Below are 25,592 nucleotides of genomic sequence, written 5' to 3'. Positions count from 1 at the left end.
CAGTGCCCTATCACTGCAGTAATAGCTGAATAAGGAAATCTATCTTACTAAATGCTATTCATAGTTATTTTGCTGGTTGGGGATTCTTTCTGTTTTCTCTGTGTGGTGCTAGTGAACTTCAGTAGCTGGTGGGTAGCTTCAGAGGACTGAGAGGCAGAGCCCATACATCTTGGTGCAGGATGCTGGAGAGAACAGAGGGTTTGGGAGTCAGTGATTGGAGGGGCTGATGTCCATGCCATCTTCCAAAGGGAGAGTCAGGGCTTTTGAGAGGCAGCCACTTGGACAAGACCACAGTTTGTGGCCAGTTATGAGAGGCTCACATGCATGAGGTAAGTCAACATGTATGAACAGATTAAACAATTTCTGTAGTTGGTTTGTGCATATGTTGTTTTTGTGTGGTGACCGTTCTTGTGTTTGTGGTGGTGGTCTGGTGGCCAGCAGTGTTTGCAGTGAGTGTGTCTGAGTGGTACGTGGTCAGCCTTGCTCCTGGCTGGGGCAAGGGTCAGGAGCTGGAAGCAGCATGGCTGCAATGGGCTGAGAAGGAAAACATCACTGGGCCTTGAAGCCCACCAGCTTCAGATTCACTGTAGCAGCTTGTTGTGTGCACTTCTGATCTACTTAAAAGCATCAAACCACAGGACTTAATGGGGATCAAATGGAGGTCCTGCTTCCATAGTTAAGTTCTAAGGCAACAATACTGTATTTTATAATGAAGTAGTTTTTTTTGAAGGCTTGTATTTCTGTTTCATGAACTTGAGTCCTGGGGAAAGTGTTCTAATCTCTAAGTGTATTATATTCAGAAGTAAAACATTTGTAATAATTGCAAATGTTAATAATCAACATTTAAAAAAAAGGAAATAAACAGTTGCATGTTGTTGGAGTTGCTAGTAGTTTTCCTTAACACACATGTCCTTTTCTGTTTTGGAAAGAAAGTATTTAAACATTTGGGAAATGTCATTGCTGTTGCTGGCAATTGAGAGTTGAGATTAAGCAAAATACTTGAAAATTATGATAAGTAGGCTCATATTAATGCTGGTATTTAGCAGCACGACATTTGAGAATCTGACATGTTTTTAGCTCTCTTCAGTAAAGATAAGAATGTAATCACTGGTACTTGAACATATGAGAAGCTGCGGCTTAAAATTCTTCAAAGGTTGGCAAGATTTGTTTTTTGCTTTAAAAAAAAAAAACCCAAACCACCCAAAAATCAATATTATGAAATACGTATAACTAAGCAAAAGTATTGCAAATACCTTTTTATTTTTAGACGATAGATATTTTCTCAGTCTTAGCAACAAAACAAGTATTTCCAAGCACTACCACATGTTGAGAGAATAAACTAGAGATGATATGTTGTAAATTGAATACTGGGGATATACCCATAGGTCTGGATGAAGTCAAATGTACATGACCCATGTGGCAGAAATTTACATGAAATGCACCGTCATCATATGCTAACTCGTTGGCAACAGTGAGCTGAAGGGATGCAGTGGTACCTCTAGTGGATGAAGCGAGTTGTCAGCTGTGGGAGTTTGAAGGCAATCTCACCCCATCTGTCATTTCAGATGTGGAAAAATTCCTATCCAAGGAGTTCAAGCAATTGAGAGACAATCTATCCGGCCCCCCATATGTGCAGACCTGCATCTCAGCTATTAACAGAAGGTGCTCAAGAGGGAAGATACAGGAGGTACATGCCATGGGCCACCCTATGGTTTTAACTTCAGGATCATGTAGAAGACATGAGAAAGTGGAATAGAAAATCTGAGTTCTGACGGGATGGGTTAATGAATTGAAAACAACAGTCACAATGATGATCCTCCCAAGAAAGTTGCTGCTCCAGTCTTTGGTGAGCAGCTTCCCAGATGGAGTGGACGAGCTGATTTTATTCCGACTCCTATGAAAAGGAATTCTAATCCCTTTGTAGAACAAGTGGAGAATCTTAATGGTGGCTATTAGAGGGGCCCTGTCAGGGGCCAGGTGGAGGAGAGGGACAATCAGGTTTACTGGACTGTGTGGATCAGATGGCCTGGCACATCAGTCCCACAGGAGCATAAGGCTCTAGTAGATACCGGTGCACAGTGTACCCTGGTGCCATCAAGTTATCAAGGGGTAGAATCCATTTTTATTTCTGGATTGACAAGAGGATCCCAAGAGCTGACTGTACTGGAGGCTGAAATCAGCCTAACAAGGCAAAGCACCCTTTTTTGACTGGTCCAGAGGCTCCATGCGTTCTTGGCATAGATTATTTCAGGAGAGGGTATTTCAAAGACCCAAAAAGGGTACTGATGGGCTTTTGGTATTGCTGCCTTGGAGACAGAAGAAGAAATTAAGCAGCTGTCCACCTTGCCTGGTCTCTCAGAGGATCCTTCTGCTTTGGGGTTGCTGAAGGTCAAAGAATAAGAAGTGCCAATTGTGACCCACAACAGTGCACTGACGACAATATCGCAGCAACTGAGATTCCCTGATTCCCATCCATAAGCTGATCCGTAGACTGGAGAGCCAAGGAGTGATCAGTAGGACCCACTCACTCTTTAATAGCCCCATATGGCCAGTGCAAAAGTCTAACGGACAGTGGAGACTAACAGTAGACTATCATGGCCTGAAGTCACACTACCATTGAGTGCTGCCATACATGCTAGAACTAGCATGTGTTAGAACTAGCCATGCATGCTATAACTTCAGTATGAACTGGAGTCAGAGGCAGCCAAGTGGTATGCCACAATTGATATTGCCAGTGCATTTTTCTCAGTTCATTTGGCAGCAGAGTGCAGGCCACAGTTCGCTTGTACTTGGAGGGGCATCCAGTAAACTTGGAACCAACTGCCCCAGGGGTGGAAACACAGCCCTACCATCTGCCATGGACTGATCCAGATTGGACTGGAATAGGGACAAGCTCCAGAACAACTGCAATACATTGACGACATTATCGTGTGGGATGATACAGCGGAAGGAGTTTTTGAGAAAGAGAGGAAAATAATCCAAATCCTGCTGAAAGCCGGTTTTGCTATAAAATGGAGTAAGGTCAAGAGACCTGCACAGGAGATTCAATTTTTGGGAATAAAATGGCAAGATGGACCTCACCAGATCCCACAGATGTGATCAACAAGATAACAGCAATGTCTCCACCAACTAATAGGAAAGAAACACAAGCTTTCTTGGGTGTTGTGGTGTTAAACCACAACACCACTGAACTTTAAATGCCACCATCTGAGGTTTGAAAGTAAGAGGTTGGCATCACACAGACTGTTGTGATAATATTTGTTGCTAATGAACATCAAGTATAGAATTCTCAAGGATTACTTAAATTTATTTGAAGTTGTAACTTTCTCAAGGAAAAGAAGTGAGTACATGAAGGTTTGAGAAGCTCATTAAACAGAGAAAATGCTTTGCAGTAGGATTCTTTTTCCTTAGATGTTAATGTCTTCACCCTAGTGTTTAAAGACTGAATAGGAACACAGCCTTTGGCAGTGCTTATTTTGGTAAACAATCATGGTCCTTAAAAAGAAGTATTATTGAGATTTTTGTTAATTATTTTTTTCTGGAAGCAATCTAAGAGTAAAATGATTTTGTTTCTAGAATATCACTTAAATTTCATCCTTATAACTTCTGAAAAAGAGTTTAGCAATCTTGTTAGAATTTGTTCAAATGCTAATCACTAGTAATTTTGAAAATTTCATCACATTGCAGATGTGGACTTTTGAGGAAGCTTAGGGAATAGAAATTCTTGTATGAAAAATAAGAATGTTAGTAGTTGTGTAGAAATACTTGGTACTGGAGGTCTGTATTACATGTTGTTTTATTTGGTTTTAAACAACCATAATTCTTTCTACCATCTTTGATACTTGGGCAGTTGAGAAGTCTGCCAGAACTTGTCTGATCTCCTGTGGTTTTTCGCAGAATAACAGAATGACTGAGGTTAGAAGGGGCTTGTGCAGATCATCCGGTTCAGCCCCACAGATCAGGCAGGGTCATCTGGAGCTGGTTGCTGGGGACTGTCCAGGCAGGTTTTGAATATCTCCCAAGGATGGAGACTAATACAGCCTCTCTGGGCAACCTGTGCCAGTGCTCAGTCACCCTCACAGAGGAAAGGTGTTTCCTGACATTCAAAGAGAATGTCCAGTGTTTCAGTTTGTGCCCATAGCCTCTGGTCCTTTCTCTGGGGACCTGTGAAGAGAGCCTATCTCTGTCCTCCCTTCAGGTATTTATATGCATCAGTAAGATCCCTGATGAGCCTTCTCCAGGCTGAACAGTGCCAGTTGCCTCAGCCTTTTTTCATAGGAGAGATGCTCCAGTCCCTTTATTGTCTTTGTGGCCCTATGCTGGTCTCTCACCAGCATGTCCATCTGTCTCTTGTACTGGGGAGCCCAGAACTGGACTAATTGATTCCTAATAGTAAAGTCTTGTTAAGAAAATTAAATATCTCCTCTGAAGTTCTGTAATAGAACTGATTTTTATACAATGACAGACTATAGTGCCCTCTGAATGGCATAGGGCTTTAGTAATAAGGCTTGCCAAGATTAATAACTACATAATGGTTTTTTAGCTCAAGGTGTTTATAATGGTCTACATTGTAAAACAATAGATGAAGGCCTGTAGTAGTAATGATGACTATGGAAAATGAGATTTTAATCAAGGTTTTTGAATGGCTATGTAGACGCTTGTTTCTTTTCTTTTTGACTGCGTATTTTTGTCATTGCAGAAGTTTTGCTAGTGTGGTTATGGTCGTTCTTAAAGCAGTTTTGAAATACAGCATTAATTGTAGACTGATGAAGTTTGTCATGGGGAAAAAACCTACCACTGTTTCTGACAGCAGCTTTGAGGGTGCTTAATGAAGAAGTAGTGAATCTTTCATGCTTTCTATCTGATTGCTTCTTATGTGGTATTGGCTGCGAACGTCTACCAAATTATGCAAGGATGTTGGTTTTCTTAATTTCCTTCTCATGAATGAAGGGCAGAGGGGCAGAATGCTTCAAAATCATAACAGTAAAATGTTGGGGAAATCACTGCTGTCTGAGTGACATTCTCCCCCTCTGATAATGCTCCTTGAAACAAGTTAGTTAAAGCAGCAATGTGTAGTTAGTTGAACGGAAGAACAGATTCCAGGTTACCTTGGAGTACTGGAATCAATATTTAGTCTGTGAATGTGGGAGAAAGACAGCAAAACACATAATAATGCCTGGAAAATAAACAAAAGATCTACATGCAGCTAAAAGACAATTAGCAGTATTGAAAAGATGAAGAAATATTCACATGTATCAGAAGTTGGTAGTGAAATAAAGTAAATTATTTTTCAGGCTTGCTGTGAAGACAAGTATTCCAGTACACAATTTACTTAGTTATAAAATTATTAGGTATCTGGAATTAGACACAAAAAAGAGGGCTAAATAGAAAGTTAAGAAATCTCTTGGTAAATGACAAGTTGATGTGAAATGGTTGATAAAATCACTGAAGAACTTTCACAGTTATGGTGAGCAGTATTATTTGATTTCGACTTTGCTGACAAGGTAGCTTTCTAAGTGGCTACTTCAATCTATACAATTAAAACCTGAAAGATGCTGTACACTATTGTAAGAATGATGAAATTAATAATCTGTTCTGGGGGAAAAGTATCTAATGAGCATTTTGGTAGCTGGCAACTTCAGCTTTATGTTAGAGTGCAAGAGATGAGTTCATTTACATACTTACACCCTGACATGGAAGTGAAGTGAGTATATGGACAAGCAATAATGATGCAAACTCCAGCAACATTTCATGTACAAATTAAACAAGGTTTAATTATTGAAAAATCTTGCTTGAAATGCTAACCATTAATCTTCAACCCAGATGTTATTTATACCTCAGTGTGAATACGAAAGCTAGAGATTTCCAAATAGAAAAAAGCTTTCAGAAGCAAATGCCTCAGGAAAACATAAATTATTATTCTGAATGCATTTGACGAATGCTGAGCTGAAATGAGTGGAGTTCAGTGTCTTCAAAGTTATTTAAATAGTAGGCAAAAAAAGTCCTTTAGGAGCTTGAATTAACTGACTGTCCTGGGTTCAGCTGTGACAATTATATTTCTCCTTTCTAGTAGCTGGATAGATCATCTTTCAGTTGTTTGACCTCCTGGAGGAATGGCCGTAAACTAAGTCACAAGAAGTTTCACCTGAACATGAGGAAGAACTTCTTTACACCGAGGGTGGCAGAGCACTGAACAAACTGCCCAGGGAGGTTGGGGAGTCTCCCTCTCTGGAGACATTCAGAACCTGCCTGGACGCATTTCTGTGTGACCTGCTCTGCCTTGACAGGGGGCCTGGGTTGGATGATCTCCAGAGATCCCTTCCAACTCCAAGTACTCTGTGATTATATTATATTGGCTCATTGAAAAAAAAAATTAAAATATTGGTAATGTCCAAAATATTTTTGCTTGTTTTGTTAGTTTTGAAATATGTCATCTCCTGTCATATAGATTGTCTGCAAACAATTCATGTGGGATAAATAGAATATTAGTTGTTTGCTTCAGTTTTTATTGATCATATTTCAATGTAAGTGCTGCTGAAATAACTTTTAATAGCTGAAAAAGCCGTGGTGAAAATGACTTATTAATTTTGTGCAACACTTGAGATTTGTAATGTGCTGTGAAAGGTTAAAGCCCAACTTTTTTCAAAAGAAGATTGATCAGCACTAAAATGTCAACTGTCTAGGTACAGCAGCACACCGGCATGCAAACACTGTGCTCTTATTGCAGGTTCCCCAGCCACATAGCATTTGCATTGTGACATTTTGTTACAAAATTAGCAAGATAGCTGATGTTTCAAAATTAATCAGGTTTTGTTGGTACGAGACAGCCGGAAACTTAGTAGGATGTTGAAGTTTCTGTGAAATATAATTAAACTGAATTCTTGGGTTCTGGTAATAGCTACATCTCATGACTTTGTAGTGGTGGCTGCAAGAGACCATATTAGGTTATAATTCTCAGGTATCTTAAAAAGAAAAAAAAAGGCAAAAGAAAGCAATATTAAGACTTTTTCAGAAGTACAAAACTTTATAGACATTGTGTTTTAAATTTAATTTAAGGCAAGTATTTTGGTGCCTGTGTTTTACCTGAGATGTTTATGTTGAAATAGGATGTCAGTATGTCGTAGAGTCTCCCTTTTAAAATAAAAGCATGGTCTTGATTATATGCGTTGAGAGACACTTGTAGGTGGGCGCTGTGTAAGTGGAACTGAGACTTAGAGGCCTGTTCTTTAACGTAATCATGCTGGGTATGTGCAGAGTTCATGTTGATCCTAAGTAATATCAATATGTAAAGAGTACTTTGATGTGCATAGTGTGTCAGTAACAATACAGCAAATGTTATGACACAGTCCTTAAGTAAGTAGAACTAAGATGTTTCTACAGCATTATTTTTAACATGTTCTGTATCTTAAAATTGGGGTTAGGGAAGAAAAGCCCATCTCCTGGGGGTTGTTCTTGCTTTTGATCAAGCAGAGACTTCAGAAGGATAGCTAATCTAGAGTATCTAGATTATCTAGGGATAAGGAGAAAAATCCTGAAGTAAGGTGGTAAACTTCCACATCTTAGTGTCCTAAGAAGAGGCTGAAATTGAAGTTCTGGTGTTCAGGCTAATACTGGTTTTCATTAGGCTCTGTCTTTTCTTTTTGTAACAACTGGGAAACAGAAATTCAGGAAGGGGGTGCCTGTAACTGTGAAGGCATTGAAGTGTCATGAGAACAAATAGTTGTTGGTGGGAGAATGGACTAAAGTGTCCAGAATACTGTAAAAGAGTACATGAATCCATGGTTAGTTTCTTTGCTTTCTAAGTAGACATTTCCTCTCTTTACTTAATCTTTTAGCTACCTAATAATTTATTTATCTATTCATCAATACATACAATGGGAAGATGCAAGGGCCTTCACAGGGTAAATTTAATTCCCATGAAAATGTGGTCTGTAACCTGTAGTGTGAGATTCAAAGCACATAGGGTTTTGTTTCCCTTCTGATACTCTCATTTGTAATTTCTGTGTTCTTACTACTTTCTATAATTTGCTTGTTACTTATCTAATTTAAGTTTAACAAAAGCCTAACAACTTTAATTATTCTGTGCTTCGTCAAAATCACTGTTGTTCATAAAAATGACTAGAATTGCTATTGAGCGTAAAAGGTTAAAATGAGGTGTTATAGATCCACCTTCAGTAGATTTTGTACAGACCAATGGCAGCTCTTTTTGGATTCTCTAAGACAGGGGCAGGGAGGGAAGGAAAAACCCATAAGTGATGCTCATCACCAGCAGACCAGTGTCCAGCCAGACCCTGAGCAATTGCTACTTTGAAAAAACTGTCCTGCACCTTTATTGCTGAGCATGATGTTACATGGTCACAGGTGATGGTAGACTTCTGCAGATGACAAAGGTAGCTTTTTTCTGTTTGTTGGTTTTGGGTGTTTTTGTTAAAGCCTTTATTTTTTATGGCTGCCTTGATCAATCCCTACTTTAACCTTAATTTATCTTTGTATTTGGATTAGAGCTGTTCCTTCCCATCCTTGTTTTGGAAATTTTGTGGTTCTTGGTGTAAAGATAGTATGAAGTTGGATTGACACTGTCATTTCAGATTTCAGTTCATTCATTCTTTGTTCTTGTACTGTTAGTGGTGTAACTATTGTAACAGAAATAAACAGAATAACATTCTAGGAAAATCTGTTTCTTTCGCAGAAGGCTCCGAAAACTATGCCTGGTCTTAAGCCAGGCCTTGTTACACTGAGAAGTGGAGCACATATGGAGGGGAAGCTTGTTGTGGAACTGCCCATGGAGATACAGGTTAAATAATTTAGGTAGAACTGTAGAAAGCCTGCTGGGAACTGTGGTCTCTGCTTTAAAAGTATTTAGTGCTTGATAGTGCATTTAGTGCTTGGTAAAGCAGTCCTCTGTTGGGGGGAAGAAGCAAGGTAGCTTCCCAGGGATTGAACATTCTTTGGGATACCCTGTCAGTAGACATACCCACAGTGCAGTCACCCTCCCTTTTAAATATGAGTCCCATATGATGTAATCCTGCTTGTCTGGGTTCTAAAAGAACTCAGGAGGCAAAAGCACTCTAATCCTCCTTGTACAGTGTTTTTTAAAATATGAAAAAAATAGCATGAGTGACAGCACAGGTAGTTCTAGGATATGGAAAAAAACCACAACAGCTGGGCTTGACAGATCGTGTAGAGGCAATTCACAGGCTGTGGATGTGCATGTAGACGACATGCCTTCAGACACTCCTTGTTCTTTAGGAGTACTTAGCACTGGATAAGGAAATACTCCTGGTAATAATTTATATTTATATTATATATATTATATATTATTATTATTATTATATTATATATTATATATATTATATATATTATAGATATTATATATATTATATATATTATATATATTATATATATTATATATATTATATATATTTATTATATATATTATATATTTATATTTATAATTTATATTTGTAACCTTTGCCACAAACCCCTTCTTTCTGTGCTTTCCTCCTAAGCCTTCCATGTCATTTTTCTCAGTGTGATTTAACAAAAAGTAGTGTATTCGTCAAATGATTATATGGATAGTCAGAAATAAATGGTCTAACACCACATTGAAATTTTCTTGTGCAATGCAGCTAATTAGGACATCTCACTTAGAAAGTAAACGCTGTAAAAATGATAGCTCTTTTTTTTTTGTGCAAAAAAACCCAACCATGTAGGGAGCAGATAGCTCTCACATGAGAGGCTCAAAATCAAGAAATTCACCTACTACCTAAAATATTGAGACATGTTAATTGACTCATGGTAATCTTGTTCTTAATTGCTGTGTGTAAGAATGTAATTGCCTTCCTGATAGCATGTGGAGCTACTACTTCAGGCTTTGTGTCAAGTTAACTTTAACTTAAAAACCCCCAAAAATCTTAAAAAACTTAAAAAAAATAATACTAGCAAAGATAGTAAATCTTTGATAACTTGCAATTTCATGTCCTAGTCTCATGTTTGGATGAGTGAGGAAAACCAGATTACTTCTTGGACATCAAGCTATTAGTTGTCATCCTTTTACCTTCATTATTACTTGAAATACCACTGCACTGTAATTGGGATTATCTTTTTCTTTTCGAAAAATACTGTTGAAAAAGGACATAAAATTCTTAGATGTTTGGAAACAGTAGCGTTAAGTTACCACCACCTTTGTAAAATCCTATTTTATTTACAGTGTGTCTCAGAGAAAAATACAGTTGTGAGGAAAGACTTTATACATCAAAATTTTACGTTTTGTTTTCATAATCTGGATAAGTTAAAGGAAAATACGCTCTTTCAGTTAAATTTTTTCAGACATTTTGATGGGTTCTCCTCAGCTGTGTTGAGGTCTTCTCAACTGTGTTTAAGAAAAACTGTCTTGAACAGTGTCATGGGAATCCCACATCTTCAAAGTAAACGTTTGAACTAACATAACAAATTATTTGTTGTGAGAGTTGAAAGGTGTGTGCGTGTAGAGACTGTATGCTTATCTCATGTAAAAATACAGATGTGAGTGTTCACACAAATAGTCTGTATCATTTAGGTTCTTAATAGAAAGAGGAGTAAATGGTATTTCAGGTAACCCAGGTTCTGTTCTGATTTCAGCTAAGTGGAATAATTTGACAGGTATTTAGAGGGCCTCCAATTTCTCTTCAGAAAGAGCTTCTGGTTTTGTGTTTATGTTTAAAAAAAATTAGAGGGCTACTTTATGGAAGACAGAAATGCAGAACAGTACATGTATTGGCCCTTAATACTTGGTGGTAAGAAAATTATTTTTGTTTTTTGTTTTTTTTTTTTTTTTTAATCAAAAGAAAATGGTATATATATATTTTCTTTTTAATCAAAAGAAACTTGCTATTAACTACAGAGCTTACTGAATTTTTAGTATACTGTATGCGTCTCGGTCTAGCTCCATAAAATAAGGGAATGTGAGTAATGCTTTAATTGCCAAGATATCAGCCTTTTTTTAAAGAAAGGTGAATGGATTGCTGAGACTGCCTGACTTGCCTTTATGCAGCAGTCAGATCAGATGAGTACAGTTGGGTAACCCAGCACTGGAAAGTGCTGTGCTTTGAAGCGGTGATTGCTGCAGGCCAGACCTGGCTTAACATCTGAAATGGCCTGTTCCTCCTCCCCTGCTGTCCTCATGTTCAGTAGTTTCAACTTCCACTTGACAAACCAGCTGCTTTGAACCTCCTATTCATTTAGCTGGTGGTTACTATTGCTAGCTCAAGGTGTGAGTTTAAAATTTGGTCACAGTCTGGCATCTGCCTAGCAGCAAAGGTTATGAAATGGATGTGATAAACGGGTGATCTCTCAGGAAAATATTAAACTCCTTCATATTCACTCAGTCTACCTATGAGCTGATGGAGTTTGGCTCAGATTTTCATACAAATAAACCTGTGCACCACAAACACAATAAGTGCAGCTTTTTCTGGGGTATATTTATTTGTAGATTATAAATAGAAATTGCAGCCTGCTAGTTAGTCCATGTTAGAATTATAGAATGGGTAGGGTTGGATAGGACTCTAAGATCATCTAGTTCCAACCCCCTTCCCCCCTGCCATGAGCAGGGACACCTCAAACTAAACCATCCCACCCAAGGCTTCATCCAACCTGGCCTTGAACACTGCCAGGAATGGAGCATTCACAGCTTCCCTGGGCAACCCATTCCTGAGCCTAACCACCCTCACAATAAATAAATTCCTCCTTATATCTAACCTAAACTTCCTCTCTTTAAGTTTGAACCCATTACCCCTTGTCCTACCAGTACAGTCCCTAACGAAGAGTCCCTCCCCTGCATCCTTGTAGGCTCCCTTCAGATACTGCAAGGCTGCTATGAGGTCTCCATGCAGCCTTCTCTTCTCCAGGCTGAACAGACCCAACTTCCTCAGCCTATTTTCATACGGGAGGTGCTCCAGTCCCCTGATCATCCTTGTGGCCCTCCCCTGGACTTTTTCCAACAGTTCCATGTCCTTTTTATGTTGAGGACACCAGAACTGCACACAATACTCCAGGTGAGGTCTCATGAGAGCAGAGGGGCAGGATCACCTCCTTGGACCTGCTGGTCACACTCCTTTTGATGCAGCCCAGGATACGGTTGGCTTTCTGGGCTGCGAGCACACACTGAAGCCGGCCCATGTTCATTTTCTCATCGACCAGCACGCCCAAGTCCTTCTCTGCAGGGCCGCTCTGAATCTCTTCTTTGCCTAACCTGTAGCTGTGCCTGGGATTGCTCCAACCCAGGTGTAGGACCTTGCACTTGTCATGGTTGAACTTCATAAGGTTGGTATCAGCCCACCTCTCAAGCATGTCAAGGTCCCTCTGGATGGCATCCCTTCCCTCCAGCGTATCAACCGAACCACACAGCTTGGTGTCATCGGCAAACTTGCTGAGGGCTCACTCAATCCATGTCACCGACAAAGATGTTGAACAAGACCGGTCCCAACACCGATCCCTGAGGGACACCACTCATTACTGGTCTCCAGCCGGACATTGAGCTATTGACCACAACTCTTTGTGTGCGGCCATCCAGCCATTTCTTTATCCACCAAGTGGTCCACCTATCTCCAATTTAGAGACAAGGATGTTGTGTGGGAGAGTGTCAGACGCTTTGCACAAGTCCAGGTAGATGACATCAACAGCTCTACCCGTGTCCATCAGTTCCGTAGCCCCATCATAGAAGGCCACCAAATTGGTCAGGCAGGATTTCCCCTTAGTGAAGCCATGCTGGCTGTCACCAAGCACCTTGTTGTTTTTCATGTGCCTTAGCATGTTGTCCAGGAGAATGTGCTCCAAGATTTTACCAGGCACAGAGGTGAGACTGACTGGTCTGTAATTCCCCGGGTCATCCATTTTCCCCTTCTTGAAAATGGGGGTTATATTTCCCTTTTTCCAGATGTCGGAAATTTCACCAGACTGCCATTATTTTTCATATATGTGTGCTTGCCTTTACTTGTGTGCTGGAGCCAGCAAAGTGAAGCTACGCTGGTGGTGCTAAAAGTGTTGTGTTTTGTTTTTGGTTTTTGTTTTTTTTTTTTTTAAATAAGATTTTTAAAGAGTGTATGTATACCTATGCATGCTGTTTTAAGTTACATGTATATACTTAAGAAGTTGGTCGTGATTGATACAATGTAAAATGTTGAAATTTTAAATTTGGTCAAGGAGTTTTCAAAATGCAGCCTACCTTGGCAGCAGTAGAATCATGAAATGTGTGTTATAGAACTATTCTATATTAGATATATGTCAGCAATATCCGAAGTGCAACACTTGTGCCTTTTACAGGTGTAGGTAGATACCTGTATACTGATACTAAGCAAATTTAATACGTTTTTTTTCCAATTACCTTAGTTAATGCATCACTTAATTAGTATTCTGCAATAGTGTGACATACTTGATTTTTTCTTTTAGATTACTAGGTTTATTCTTTCAGAAAAGTTTCATGTTTTAACTTGGCATAGGAAGGAGTTACAAGAAAAATACACTTAGAACAGTCAATTTACAAAGTACAGGTTATGCCTATTGAAAAAAAACTAGTGTACACAGGTGTGTCCATATATGTCATATAGCGCAAAGAAATGCAAATATTTCTGTATAAATAAAATATATTTAATATAGCTTAATGGACTGTACACATTATGTGATGATTTCTAGAAGGCTGTTTAGGTACACTATGACTTCTAGTCCAAATGTTTGGAAACAAGTATACCTCTTTCAGTGATGTCTTGCTATTTATTTCAAATAACATTGTAATTTTAGAGAAATTATTTTTCACTGTTTGGCTTTGTTAACTTGTAAATATTTCTGCTAACTTCCAATTCAGGATGTTTGTGCTTAGCTATTTTTAATAGAAGAAAGTATGTCTCGTCTGATGTTGTGTAAAGTCTTAACAGCACAGGGTGATTTCTTTCATCATTCCTGCTGTGTGCTGTCAAGTTTTTTTAGCTAATATTTTACAAATTGAACTTCTGCTTTCTTTTAGCTGACAGCACGATCGCTGCCATCCATACAGTCTGATGAGCGACTACAACCTCTGCTTAATCATCTCAGGTAACATAAACTGAAAGCACGAATTTATTCTTTCATGCAGATGAAAGTAATGCTACTAGGGGACCGTTTTACTTACAGAGTTGTTTGTTTTTTTTTTTTCACTCACCTCATATGTGCCAAAACACCCTGACAGTATCCCTTCACCCTAGCAAAAGCTTTATGAATCACGCGAACCATAATTTACAGAGCTAGTGTTGCTTCTAAGTAACAGTAAAATATTTGTAGCTTTTATAAAAACTTTTTAAATAGTAGATGCAAAGTTGTTAAGCTTCTTTACAAACAAAACAGATTCCAAATTACACTGTTCAGAGTATGGGCCTTCCCTGTTGCGCATATTTTATGCTCTATGGTCTTTCTGAAAGATTTCACTGTCACTGAGAAATAGAGTCCTATTTTGTTCTTTTGATGAGCATAGGGAGAGAGACAAGTATGTGAACTGTTACGGTGCCCTACAACACAGCTGAAATAGTTTGCCTCCCTCTTAGTAGTTATACAATATATTGAAGCTTTCTACTTTCTTTGAATAAGAAAGTTTGGTGCTGAAGAGTAAGAAAACATTCTTTTCTGATCTTCGGGTTAAGCATAGATCTGCTCTCTTTCTTATGTACGTAGTTACTTTTTACCACTTTGTTGTTCAGGAGAGTTTTCTTGCTACGGTAGTATGCAGGAGGACAAAGTCCATACAATTACCAGGAGATGCATTGGCTTAGAATCACTGAATAATTTACCTTGCAGTGAACCTCTGGAGATCATTTAATCTAGCCGCTACTCAATGCAGATCCAGTTAGATCAGGTTGCTCAGGTATTTATTCAGTTGAAATTTTAATATCTCTAAGGATATAAATTTGCTTAAATATTGCATGTCAGTAATGAAAACTCTGTATTTAAACATAATACAGCTTTCCATTAAGATTGCTGAAATGATGTTGGATGCATTAGAAATTGACACAGTGAGGCACCATCATGACAGGACTGCCCTGGAATTAGGATGCAGGTCTAGTTAGCATTCTCTCTATTTCCTGTGCTGCTCTACTGCTCTGTACCCAAACCCTGATATTTTATTTTGGTTAAAAAAAAATAAAAATAATTACATAGGAACAGCTTCATGTTTTGTTGCTTTTAGTGTATAAGAGAATAGGAAAAATAGTTTTGATTGTCTCTCTGCTTATATAAATATGATTGAAATTTGTTCAAGAGCAATGAAAGAACAAAAATATTGTAGTGTAAGTGTTATGTAGCTGGTTGGGTGATACTTCTGGATGCCTATAACCTTCCATCTTACCACGCATTGTACTGGGATTTTAAAAAATACGCCTCAGTGGCATACCTTTCTCCATTTAAAGCTAAAGAGCAATTAGGTTGGCTTGTTATAAATCGTGCTTCCTAGGAGTAACGACTGAGAAATTCGAGATTTCTTTTGATATATGTTGTGCCTCTGTGTGAGCAGGACAGCAGTCAAGCAGTTGCAGTTCTCTCTGTGCTCTTTTTTTTTTTTTAACAAAAGCTGGTTTAACAGCAGCTACTTCAACAGGGATACTGCATTCATGTAAAGGGTATTTTTAGCACATCCTTAGGTTAACTTGGGTATGTCACCAACTGAGAAAAACTATACAAATGTTTCCAAATTGCTTTTTTGGAAGTTCCTTTAAAATAGGCAAAATATATCAAACCTTACAACTTGAAAAACAAGCTCTGGCAGTGAAGAGACAGATGACGAGATAGGTCTTCTCTGGTATTTATTTTCAAGAATCTGTGATTTGCTTTTGCTTCATCTTGCTCATAAGAAAAGAGGATATTAGTTAGTTACAGGCTTTCCTTTACCTTTGTTGTGTGGATTCTTGCAGCAGTATTTATTTTTGGCATAGTCAATAGAGCTTTATCAGGGGAGCAAAAACTTTTGATTGAAATGTATGAAAAAAGCACATAGTTGAAGGTTACAGAGCAATTTGGTTATTAATACCCCACACATTTTTTAGAAGTTATTCGTGTCTGCTTGTGATTTATAAAATAGCTAGTCCTCAGGAAAGGTCATTTTACTGTGGATTTTGTCCATGTAGATATTTTAATCCATGCCCTTTTTTTTTGAAATGGGTGTAACATATTTTGTAATTGGACTTTCTGGGACTAAGTACATATTTTATCTGTGACTTACGTCCTCTTTTTGTTCTGTTTCATTGGTACTTTCTAATATTAATTGTACTAGACAAAAAAAAAAAGAGAACTTTTTTAACTAAAAGTGGTAAAATATTTGATACAAGATTATGCTTATGGATTTCATTTGCTGATTCCATGTGCTCCTAGGGACAGGAATCCAACAGTTTAGCTGCTAAGGCCTCATGGCCAGTGCTGGCCTCCTTATGCCCCAGTCCAGCCTACCACGTATTCTGAAGGGATAAAGCATACTCTTTTTCAGAGCATCACCTTTGAAGGCAGTTTGTAGGGTTCAGCCCTTTGGTGAGTGGTGTCAGGTATCAAGAAACCTTGACCTTGTAAAGGTCATATGGTACTATTCAATATAAAAGTAAGGAAACTTTTATGAAAAACTTTTCCTGTTTGCTCACCATGCTGAGTATATTTGACCTTTTCAGAGTCTGAAAAGTAGAAGAATTTCTTCTTCTCCCCCAGCTTGACATTTAATTTTCTGTCCTTGCAGTAAAGTTTTCTACCAACTCCAGATGTAATGGTCAGCAAGGGTCAGAGAGTATTTCTTCTTATTAACAGTAATTTCTGAAGTCTTATTTTGGTCACTTAATTGTGTAGGAAAACTTTTGTGTCTTCTCTTTGGACCTCCTCTTCACAGGCCAATTCTTTCTGTGGATGCCAGGATGAAGTAGTTTTCTTTATCTTAGCAAATTTTTTTTCAGTATTGGTATGATTATCATAAATACTGTAGGATACAAGCAGATGATCGACAGTGATTATGGTAGAGCAGCTTGTATCACATCCTGGGATGTGATAACTGACTGAATGGTCATTTTCATAATTGGTTGGTTAAAAAGAAAAATACTTTGCCTAAGCCACAGCTGTTTTCTGTTCTGTACTTCGATTGTAATATTGAGGGACTGTGATTTTTGTCTGTAGTTTGCCTGAGTGATGCAGATCTGGTTCTACAAGGGAATTTAAATACTACTCTAGTAGGATCAGTAGTAATAGACATTGCGCAAATACTTTTAATTATTTATCCATTGTTGTGTAATGAAAAAAAATCTATTAAGTATAGTAAGCTTGCTTAGTGCTCCTGTGCGTGCCAGAAATAAGGCTAGAGGACAAATGAATGCATATATAATTGAACTATTTGTACTGTAATAGAATCGTCTCTTAGCTCTATGCTTTTCACACTATATAGCATTGAAATGTCACAAAATAATCTGTAGTACCAAGTATCATCATTTAGCTAAATTCCTTTTTCCTGGAGTTAACCTCTATAAGCCTTCAGAAGATGTAAGAAATGATCTTTGTAAGTTAGTTGCAAAGTCCCTCTTGCAAGAAATTTGTTTTTGTGCAGTCTTTGCTGATTTTTAGACCAGTATGCTGGTCTAAAATATTTGCAGCCCTTAACTGGTTAAATAATTTCTTTCTAAATCTGTAAACTTAAAAAAAAAATTAACAGTTTCAAATGATGCTGTATTGCTTGTTTTATTTTTCAGCCATTCTTATGTGGGCCCAGATTACAGTGTGCAAAAGAACACAGGAAAAATTTCTCTAGACCAGGTTGATGCTGTAAGTCCCCTGTGCTTATTGAGTTATATTTTATGTTCATACGTAACTTTTAAAATTTGAGTATTCTATGTACAGACAACATATAAAGCTTTGATCTTTATTGGTTCATATTTGCTTTGTAGCTATTGAGTACTACTTGAATGAAATTGTGATAAAGTTTAAAATGGAGCAGAATGCACTGAAAATACATCTAATCAGGCTTTAGGCTGGAGCTATAATGAATTGCTTAATTTACTGCATAATTTTGTGTGCTTTCACAAATACATAACAATTATAAGCAGAGTTTAACAAAATTTTCTTATTTAATAGTTTGGCAACCCAAGATGTTTATTTTATGATTATTGCATTGCAGTATTAGCCTTTTCAGTGCTCTTTTTTTGACTTTTGACTTGAAGGGTTTTTCAAAACAAAGTAAATGAAATGGATTGTAAAATCACATCATTGGTGCAGAGACAATTAAAACCACATTAAAACTCCTTTATCTGAACTTTACTAATTTGTGTTTTCAGTGTCCATCTTAACCATGACAGTGTTCCTTCAGTAGTGAATTCCATGGCATGACTCGGATGCTAAACGTAAAAACGCAAAGCCTAAGTAAACTTCAATGTTACATTTTTCTGTACCTGAGATCTTGCTTTACAAGAAATGCTATTCTCCAGGGAAAAAACCTGCAGATCATTTGCAGTAGATTTTACTTATGCCTGTAGTTTTTCAAGATTTTTAAAAAAACCTATGCCCTTACATGATCCCCAACTACTCTATAAGAAAGTCACCTCTAAAAAAGATCACCTTGCCATTCCAGAAAGTAAAATAAAGAAGAAGAAAGAAACATTGTAATGGAACTGTGGGTGTATTTTTCCTTACAGCAATTAAACAAACCCATGTTACTTTTTAGCTATTGTGTTACTACCACCTGTATTACTCTGTCCTTTGGATTTTGTTCTGGAGGTGGTCATTGGCCATGAAGGCTTGCGGACACACTTAGTTATCATTAGTCCCAAGGCACTCTGCATGCATATCTTTTCTTCCAGCCACTGGCTTGTTCAAGTGATGCCAATTAATAATCACAATAAGCATATATCTGTCCTACAAACAAAATTATTAGTGTGCCTTAAATACAAGTTTCTCTCTTGACAGCTTTCTGTGAAATCATTCCCACTGTGCATGCGCCAGTTGCACAAAGCTCTACGTGATAACCATCATCTCCGTCATGGGGGCCGTATGCAATATGGACTGTTCTTAAAAGGCATCGGCTTGACTCTGGAACAGGCACTGGAATTCTGGAAGAAAGAATTTATCAGAGGAAAAGTGGATGCAGACAAGGTAGTTAAATGAAAAATATCTAAATACGTGAATGTGAGGATGTGATTAACATGCATATTGTGCTACAGATTAGAATTGCTACTTCTTAAAAGTAGATAATCGGGCACAAGGCACAGTAATGTCTGATTTTATTTATTTTGTTGGTCATCCTCCTGAAGCCTGGGGATACAAAGCAAGCTACAAAGAGCCTTTTTGTAGGTGAGGACTAGAAAAGTCTTACTTTACTACTAAATCACTAGGAAACCAATGGCCTTTATGAAATGCATGTGAATGTGACTAAATGAATTCACCAAGCAGTGACCACAAACAGTACTATCTGAAAAGCAAGGTTAGCCTTTTTTGTTGGTTAATAAAAAAAATAATTAGACAGCTGTGTATGTGGTGAGCTTGTCTGAGCAAATTTACAGTCTAATAAAGTAGAAACTGAAGGTGAGCGAAGAGAGAATATTTTCTAGACAATAGTGAGGAAATGCTGTTCAGTGCAATAGAAGGTATTATTAGGTATATTAGTCAATGACCTAACTCTTTCTAATATTGCTGAGAGTACTGTGAGTGAGGAAAATGTAACATATATGTGCTGTGTTTTTGAGAGCATGAAAAATGTATGCTGATTTTTGGAGGTCTGTGACCCGTTCCTTACCTGAACAAGCTAGGTAGAATCAAGCAGGCTTTTTCTCTCATCTATCTGCCTGGCCTGTGGTATGTGTTAGAGCAAAAATTCCCTGATCTTATGGCAGTTTTGTGTGGATTGTGATACTTTGTGTTTGATGTTGTGAGATCTCAGCTTTTCAGAGTGCTATGAATTATTTTGTAGTGTTTGGTAGACAGTATTTTGTCAGCTTAGGTTCTGTGGGACATGGCTATTTATACAAGACATGGGGCAACAAGTACTGCTTGCTGCAGTGAATTATGGTGTATGTATGTCTTATTTCAAGTCCCAGAAGAATTCTTTCTTAAGCATTTTTGGCACACAACTTCCTTCCTGTTAAGGACTTCAGTCTCTGCTGAGATAGTTCTAGGGATTTGATTTCCCTGGCTGTTCCATTTCTTTTCCAGATGATCTTAGGAGATCCTTGAATCTGGATTCAGGTGGGAGGCTTTACCTTGATTGCAAGCAGCTGGTGGGGAATGTTTCTAACAGGGCCAACCACAAATTCTATGAGGGAGGCTTGGACTAGAGACCTCCTGAGGTCCTTCCCAGGTTGAATTATTTTGTGATTCTCCATAAAAGTATAAATACATTTTTGTGAGGGCCAGCCACTAGAGGGAGACAAGATCACAAAAAATAAGCAAATCTGAGGTACAGATGTAAAATGGAAGTGCTTATGCTATACTGCTTTGTAGGTCTATACAATTATATTATAACACACCCTCCTCACCCCTGTGTGTTTAAATAAAAATGGAAATAGGCACTTGGTAATCTGCAGGACAGTGCTTTTAAGCATACACAACTGTCCCCAGGGCAATTTCTAATGCATGGGTGATGTGGTGGTTCTTTAAAACAACCTCCACCTCCTTAAATCCCCAGGAATATTTTCTTTATCAGTCACTTAGCTACATTTGGTTTTGGTATTTCACATTCTCATTTGTTTGAGTTTTGGGGGTCGATTTACAGCTAGATTCCTTTTTTACTTGCCCCCTTTATATTGGGTAATGGTGCCTACTATTTTGGGAATGTATTTTGATTCATGAATCAGAAAAGCATCTTTATTCTGTCATTTTTATTATAATTCTCTAATTAAATGTAATTTGCTGTATTTATTCTTGAATTATTTTAAACTTTACAAATCTGCAGCTTAGAGTGACATGTTGAACAGCAAGCCACAATACTTAACATCTAAGAGATAAAGATATAAATATAATTGAAATTCCTCTATACAGATTAAAATCTGGTCTTTAATGGTACGTCACTAGTACTGTAATGCAAATAGATGGCCAGATTGAATTGTCAATGTGTAAAGGCTACCACAGAACTTTAAGAAAATATTTTCTGTCCTCTAGAATGTATGTTAAAAAAAAGTAGTAGAAGAGCAGCATATATTACCTGTAAGCACTTATGCCCCTGAATTCTGTGGAAGTGTATGTCATGGTAATTAAGCATTAATATAGTTAAGGATATTGCCCTTGCTTTCACTGATTATCATGGGACTAGATAGTCAAGTTCTTGATTAAATTGTATTTTTGTTAAACTTGTAATGAAATGAAATAATATTTTTTTCCTTCCACCAGCAACTGTAAAAATTAACTTCAGTAGACCCATTTACTGTCTGTATTTCTCTTTCATTACTTGGAAATTAACATTTCATACTGTAGTTATAGTGAGATAGAACAAGAGAATTTTAAAGATTTTGTGTGAATCATTTTTATTCTATACTGGCAAAATGACACTATTCGTAACATTATTGTATGTTGAATGGCAATGCTTACAAGGTATAATTGAGCATAAAGAAAGTATTTTTTATGGTATGTTTCCAAATGTTTTTTGTATTCTACAAAGTTAGCTCTTGAAATGGATTTAATAGCAGTCATTTAAAAAGTGATTTAATTGTCAGAAGAAACATGAAAATCCATTTTCATGTACAAGCTCATTTTGCTGCCTAAACTTACAATTGAATTAGTATTTAAAGAAAAGGTTTAATGTAAGCTTGAAGAAAAAACAGTAATGTGCAATTGTTTATGAGGGTTTCAAGACAGTAGGTGGTCCAAGTGCATCCTAGGCACGGAGGCTTGAAGTGAAAATTAATCTTTAATTTGAATTTCAACCCAAAAGGCTAAAGAAAAGGACTCTCAGATATCACTATTCCCTAGCTCTTTTGTGTGGTTTGGTTTGCATTTTGTTGAGTGTTCTGGTTTTTTAGTATAGTCTTTTATGGCATTTCTCTGAACAGCCAGATCTATGAAATCCGAGTATTTGTGCAAAAGTGTGAAATGACTCAACCAAGATGCCACAGCTCCACTATGGCAAAAAAGCTGTACAGCCTTTGCAACAGTGATACACTGAACACCAAGGTAAAAATGCCCATAGTCTGAGGTCATGTTAGTTTCCAGAAATCAGCTTTATAACAGTGCATCAGTCATCAGGGATTCTACTCCTTTGATACAGCTTCATTAATGTTTTATTTTTTTGTTACTTTTGCATATAAATTGAGGCCTGGAGTTTACCATGTACATTGTTCAAATGGGACATATCCATTGTTGAAGGTGATATTCATGTGAAGAGAGATGGCTGCTGAGATTGATCAGTTGGTGTGATCTTGCCTGAAGAGTTACTTTTATATTTTAATAAACAATATGCAGAAAAGGTGTTTTGAGTGAGTGTGTTTTATAGTAAAAATTCATATGACTAGTCATTAGAATTAAAAACATGACTTGAAGCCATAAAGGCATGGGTTGCTGTTGTTGCTTGCACCTGAATCAAGCTGAATTAATACTGCTTTCTTGTTGGTTGTAGCTGGAGATTTAGTTTTCCTTTGGCCATGGTAATTTGCTAATAAGAAGCAGTGAGGAGTTGGACTCAAATCCTGAGGACTTACATTTTAGATAGCCATTATTCTTCCCCATTTGGTTCCATATGAATGGTTAAAGCTGAGCCTGAAAACTGGGAATTTTTTACAACACCTCTGTAGTCTGGCCATGGAGTTTAGCTGAATGAAAATGAACTTCCTTTGCCATTAAAATTGAGTTATTTTTGATATTAAATGTATCACAGTATGTGTTAAGTCTGTGCAAGATTCTTGCAATCATATGTTATCATTTTTATGAAGAGTTCTGTATTATTGATGGGAATTTGTCCTTTGTATTCTGTGCTTACTACCATTCTTCTCTCCTGTGGAGCACTTGAGAATTTGGAAACATTCGGATGAATACTGCTGGCATATTATTGACTGCATGGTTTGATTTCTTCAATTTGCTTGTATACCTATTGACCAAAACAGTGGGAAGGAGATGGGTAATGGATTGTGGAAGTGAGAGGACTGAGAAAGAATGCTCACAGGGGTTTCATTTGGTTGTATTCCAAGCAGTATGGTGCCTAGGGACATGGTTTAGTGGTGGACTTGGCAAGTGCTAGATTTACAGTTGGACTCAATGATCTTAAACGTCTTTTCCAAGCTAAATGATTCTGTGATTCTTTGTAATGATTACAGAAAAGGTACTGTTAACTTATAACTACATAAACATATATATAATAAATTTATATGTATTGTGTGTGTATATGTCTATATAACTTGCACATGATTTAATTGTATTCAGAAGTTTAAAAAATAGGACTAAGAATAGTAATAATATAGGGCAGGTGGTACATAATGTACTATTGAATTCAACTAGTTAAAGTGGCTGGTACTTAAATGTAAAGGTAGAATATTCACTGGTAAATAGATGCTCTCCCACCCCCAAAATTAATGATGCTTTTTAGTGTCAGTTAATGGAGTTGTTTGTATTTCCAAAATTAGCCATATTCACAGCCTTCCACATATACCCACCCTTCTCCAGTGGTAGATGCTGCATCAGTGCCCTGTAGTTTTTGGCAGGGGAGTAATCTGCAACTTCACTTGGTACTGTTTTCTTTCAGTGTCGATTAGAATTTTTTTTGCCTGCCACAGCTGGAGGCCTGAGCACTAGAAGGAATAAACCCAAACCAAACCCTTACTTTTTTACCCTTTTACTTGTAAGCATATATTTTACTTTAAGACAATGTTTGCCTGACCTTTTAAACCCAAGGTTCTTACTGGGTTATCAGTAAAGTTAAGCATACTAAAGAGAAAGTGTCTTTGGGACATAATTACGTAGATTTAAGAGAATGACGTAGTTTTAATTATGCCCTGTAGCTAATGTAGATGCATATTAAACTTGGTCATGGTTCTGTGTATTCCCCTCTGACACTTTGTTTTCTCAGGCTTTAAATTACTAATCATCATCTCAGTGTACCTTAGTTATCTAAGTTTACTGAATAGTGACAAGAATCTGTTTAACTATTTGCCCTGTTTGTCATTTTCTATTTTAACTTTTTTTAAATATGACAGCATTTTTGTTACTGAAACATTGGTGTTTTTTTAATTTAAAAATGCTATTTTTGTGTAATAAATTTGAAATTTTAAAGCAGTATTTCTTATATCAAATGGAATTGGTATAAACCCATTGTTTTTCACCTTAATTTTGTTTTGTGGGTGTTATTCAAATAGATATCAACTGATGATGATGTACTAGAAAATATAAAATAATTTAGGCTGTGATATAGTTGGAGGTTATTGTGTAGGCACACAAATACTCTAGGAATCACAGTAATCACTGTGGTACAAGTGGGTGTTCTTTCACTCCAAACATAATCGTTTTTTCAGTTGCTACCAGATTTCTCAATTATGTTCTACAAAAACTGGAATTCTCCAGTCTTTGTTGTGAAGCCAAAGTTGTGGAGGCGTTTTCCTATGATTATTCACTTTGAAGTACCTCAGTTTATTCAGCCTTTTTTTTAACCTGTATCTGCTCTTCCTTTTGATTCTCAGTTGTCATCATCTGACTAACAAGGGAAAAATTTGGATGGTCTTTCAGCATGTGGCAAATCTTAGGGACATAATCTCTCTTCCAGGATATTAATTGCACTGCTGGCATAATTATAGTGAAGTTTTTTTTAACTATGCTCGCTACAAGAAGAGAAAGAAATAGAATCAGTTTCCGTGGTTGTTACATATTAAGCCCTGAAATCTGTATTATGTAATCTGGTGTATGAGCAGGTTACTAATAAGGTTCTTGCACTGACAAGAATGAAAGCAATAAATATCTTTCCTGTATTGAAACTAATTCAGGTCAGAATTGGCTCTCTTATGACTTGTTTTATTCCCAGCAGCACGTTTGCTTTCCATACTGTGGTATCTTTTTAAAATTGTATGTATGAAGAAGGATGGTAAAGCTAGACCTTAAATTTTCTAAGATTTCTTTTGTAGTCTTGAACCACTTGTCAGACTTGCACTTTATTATTGCTGTAGAAAGACTGTGTACTTGTCAGCAGTTTCCTGTTTTATTAGCCATCGCAGCAACAGCAAGTAAGTCCATGGCATTTTAAGAAAAGTAATAGATGGTTATGCCTATCCAGTTGCCAAATTTCTAAGTTCAGCAAATGTGAAGTACCTGAGTGTCACCAAGTATGGTCTTTAGCAGGCTTTTTCAAATACCTTCTTAACTATACAGCTGTCTGTATCCATCTGCTGAAATATACCTGCTATATGTTGTCACACACACCACCAATAATGTATATAAGCTCTTCAGCTGTTTACCCCAGGTTCTAAGTCAGATGTTAACTGGTTTTGACATTAATCTTTTTCTTACTTTCCAAGATGAACTGAATGACATAGCAGGTCTCTTCCAGATGTTTTCCTGTGCTTTTTGAACAGAAAGGTTTTGATGGAATAGTTCATTTATCTTAATATAATAATTTGAAAGAATATTTTAAAATTATTTTATTATATGTTAGATTTCCTGTAATCATATGA

The 25,592-nt window shown here is 37.2% G+C and overlaps 1 protein-coding gene across 1 annotated transcript in view; it reads left to right on the top strand.

Moving 5' to 3' along the window:
• PRIM2 (DNA primase subunit 2) overlaps positions 1-25,592 on the top strand; it is a 101,539-nt gene that overhangs the window by 49,687 nt on the left and 26,260 nt on the right. Inside the window, exons 8-10 of the mRNA XM_065681470.1 lie at positions 13,997-14,064; positions 17,712-17,784; positions 18,922-19,107. Coding sequence (XP_065537542.1) covers positions 13,997-14,064; positions 17,712-17,784; positions 18,922-19,107 — 327 coding nt within the window. The remainder of the gene's footprint in view (positions 1-13,996; positions 14,065-17,711; positions 17,785-18,921; positions 19,108-25,592) is intronic.

The sequence above is a fragment of the Lathamus discolor genome, chromosome 5 (genome assembly GCF_037157495.1).
Source record: "Lathamus discolor isolate bLatDis1 chromosome 5, bLatDis1.hap1, whole genome shotgun sequence".
NCBI lineage: Eukaryota > Metazoa > Chordata > Aves > Psittaciformes > Psittacidae > Lathamus > Lathamus discolor.
This window is presented reverse-complemented; position numbering and strand designations above follow the sequence as displayed.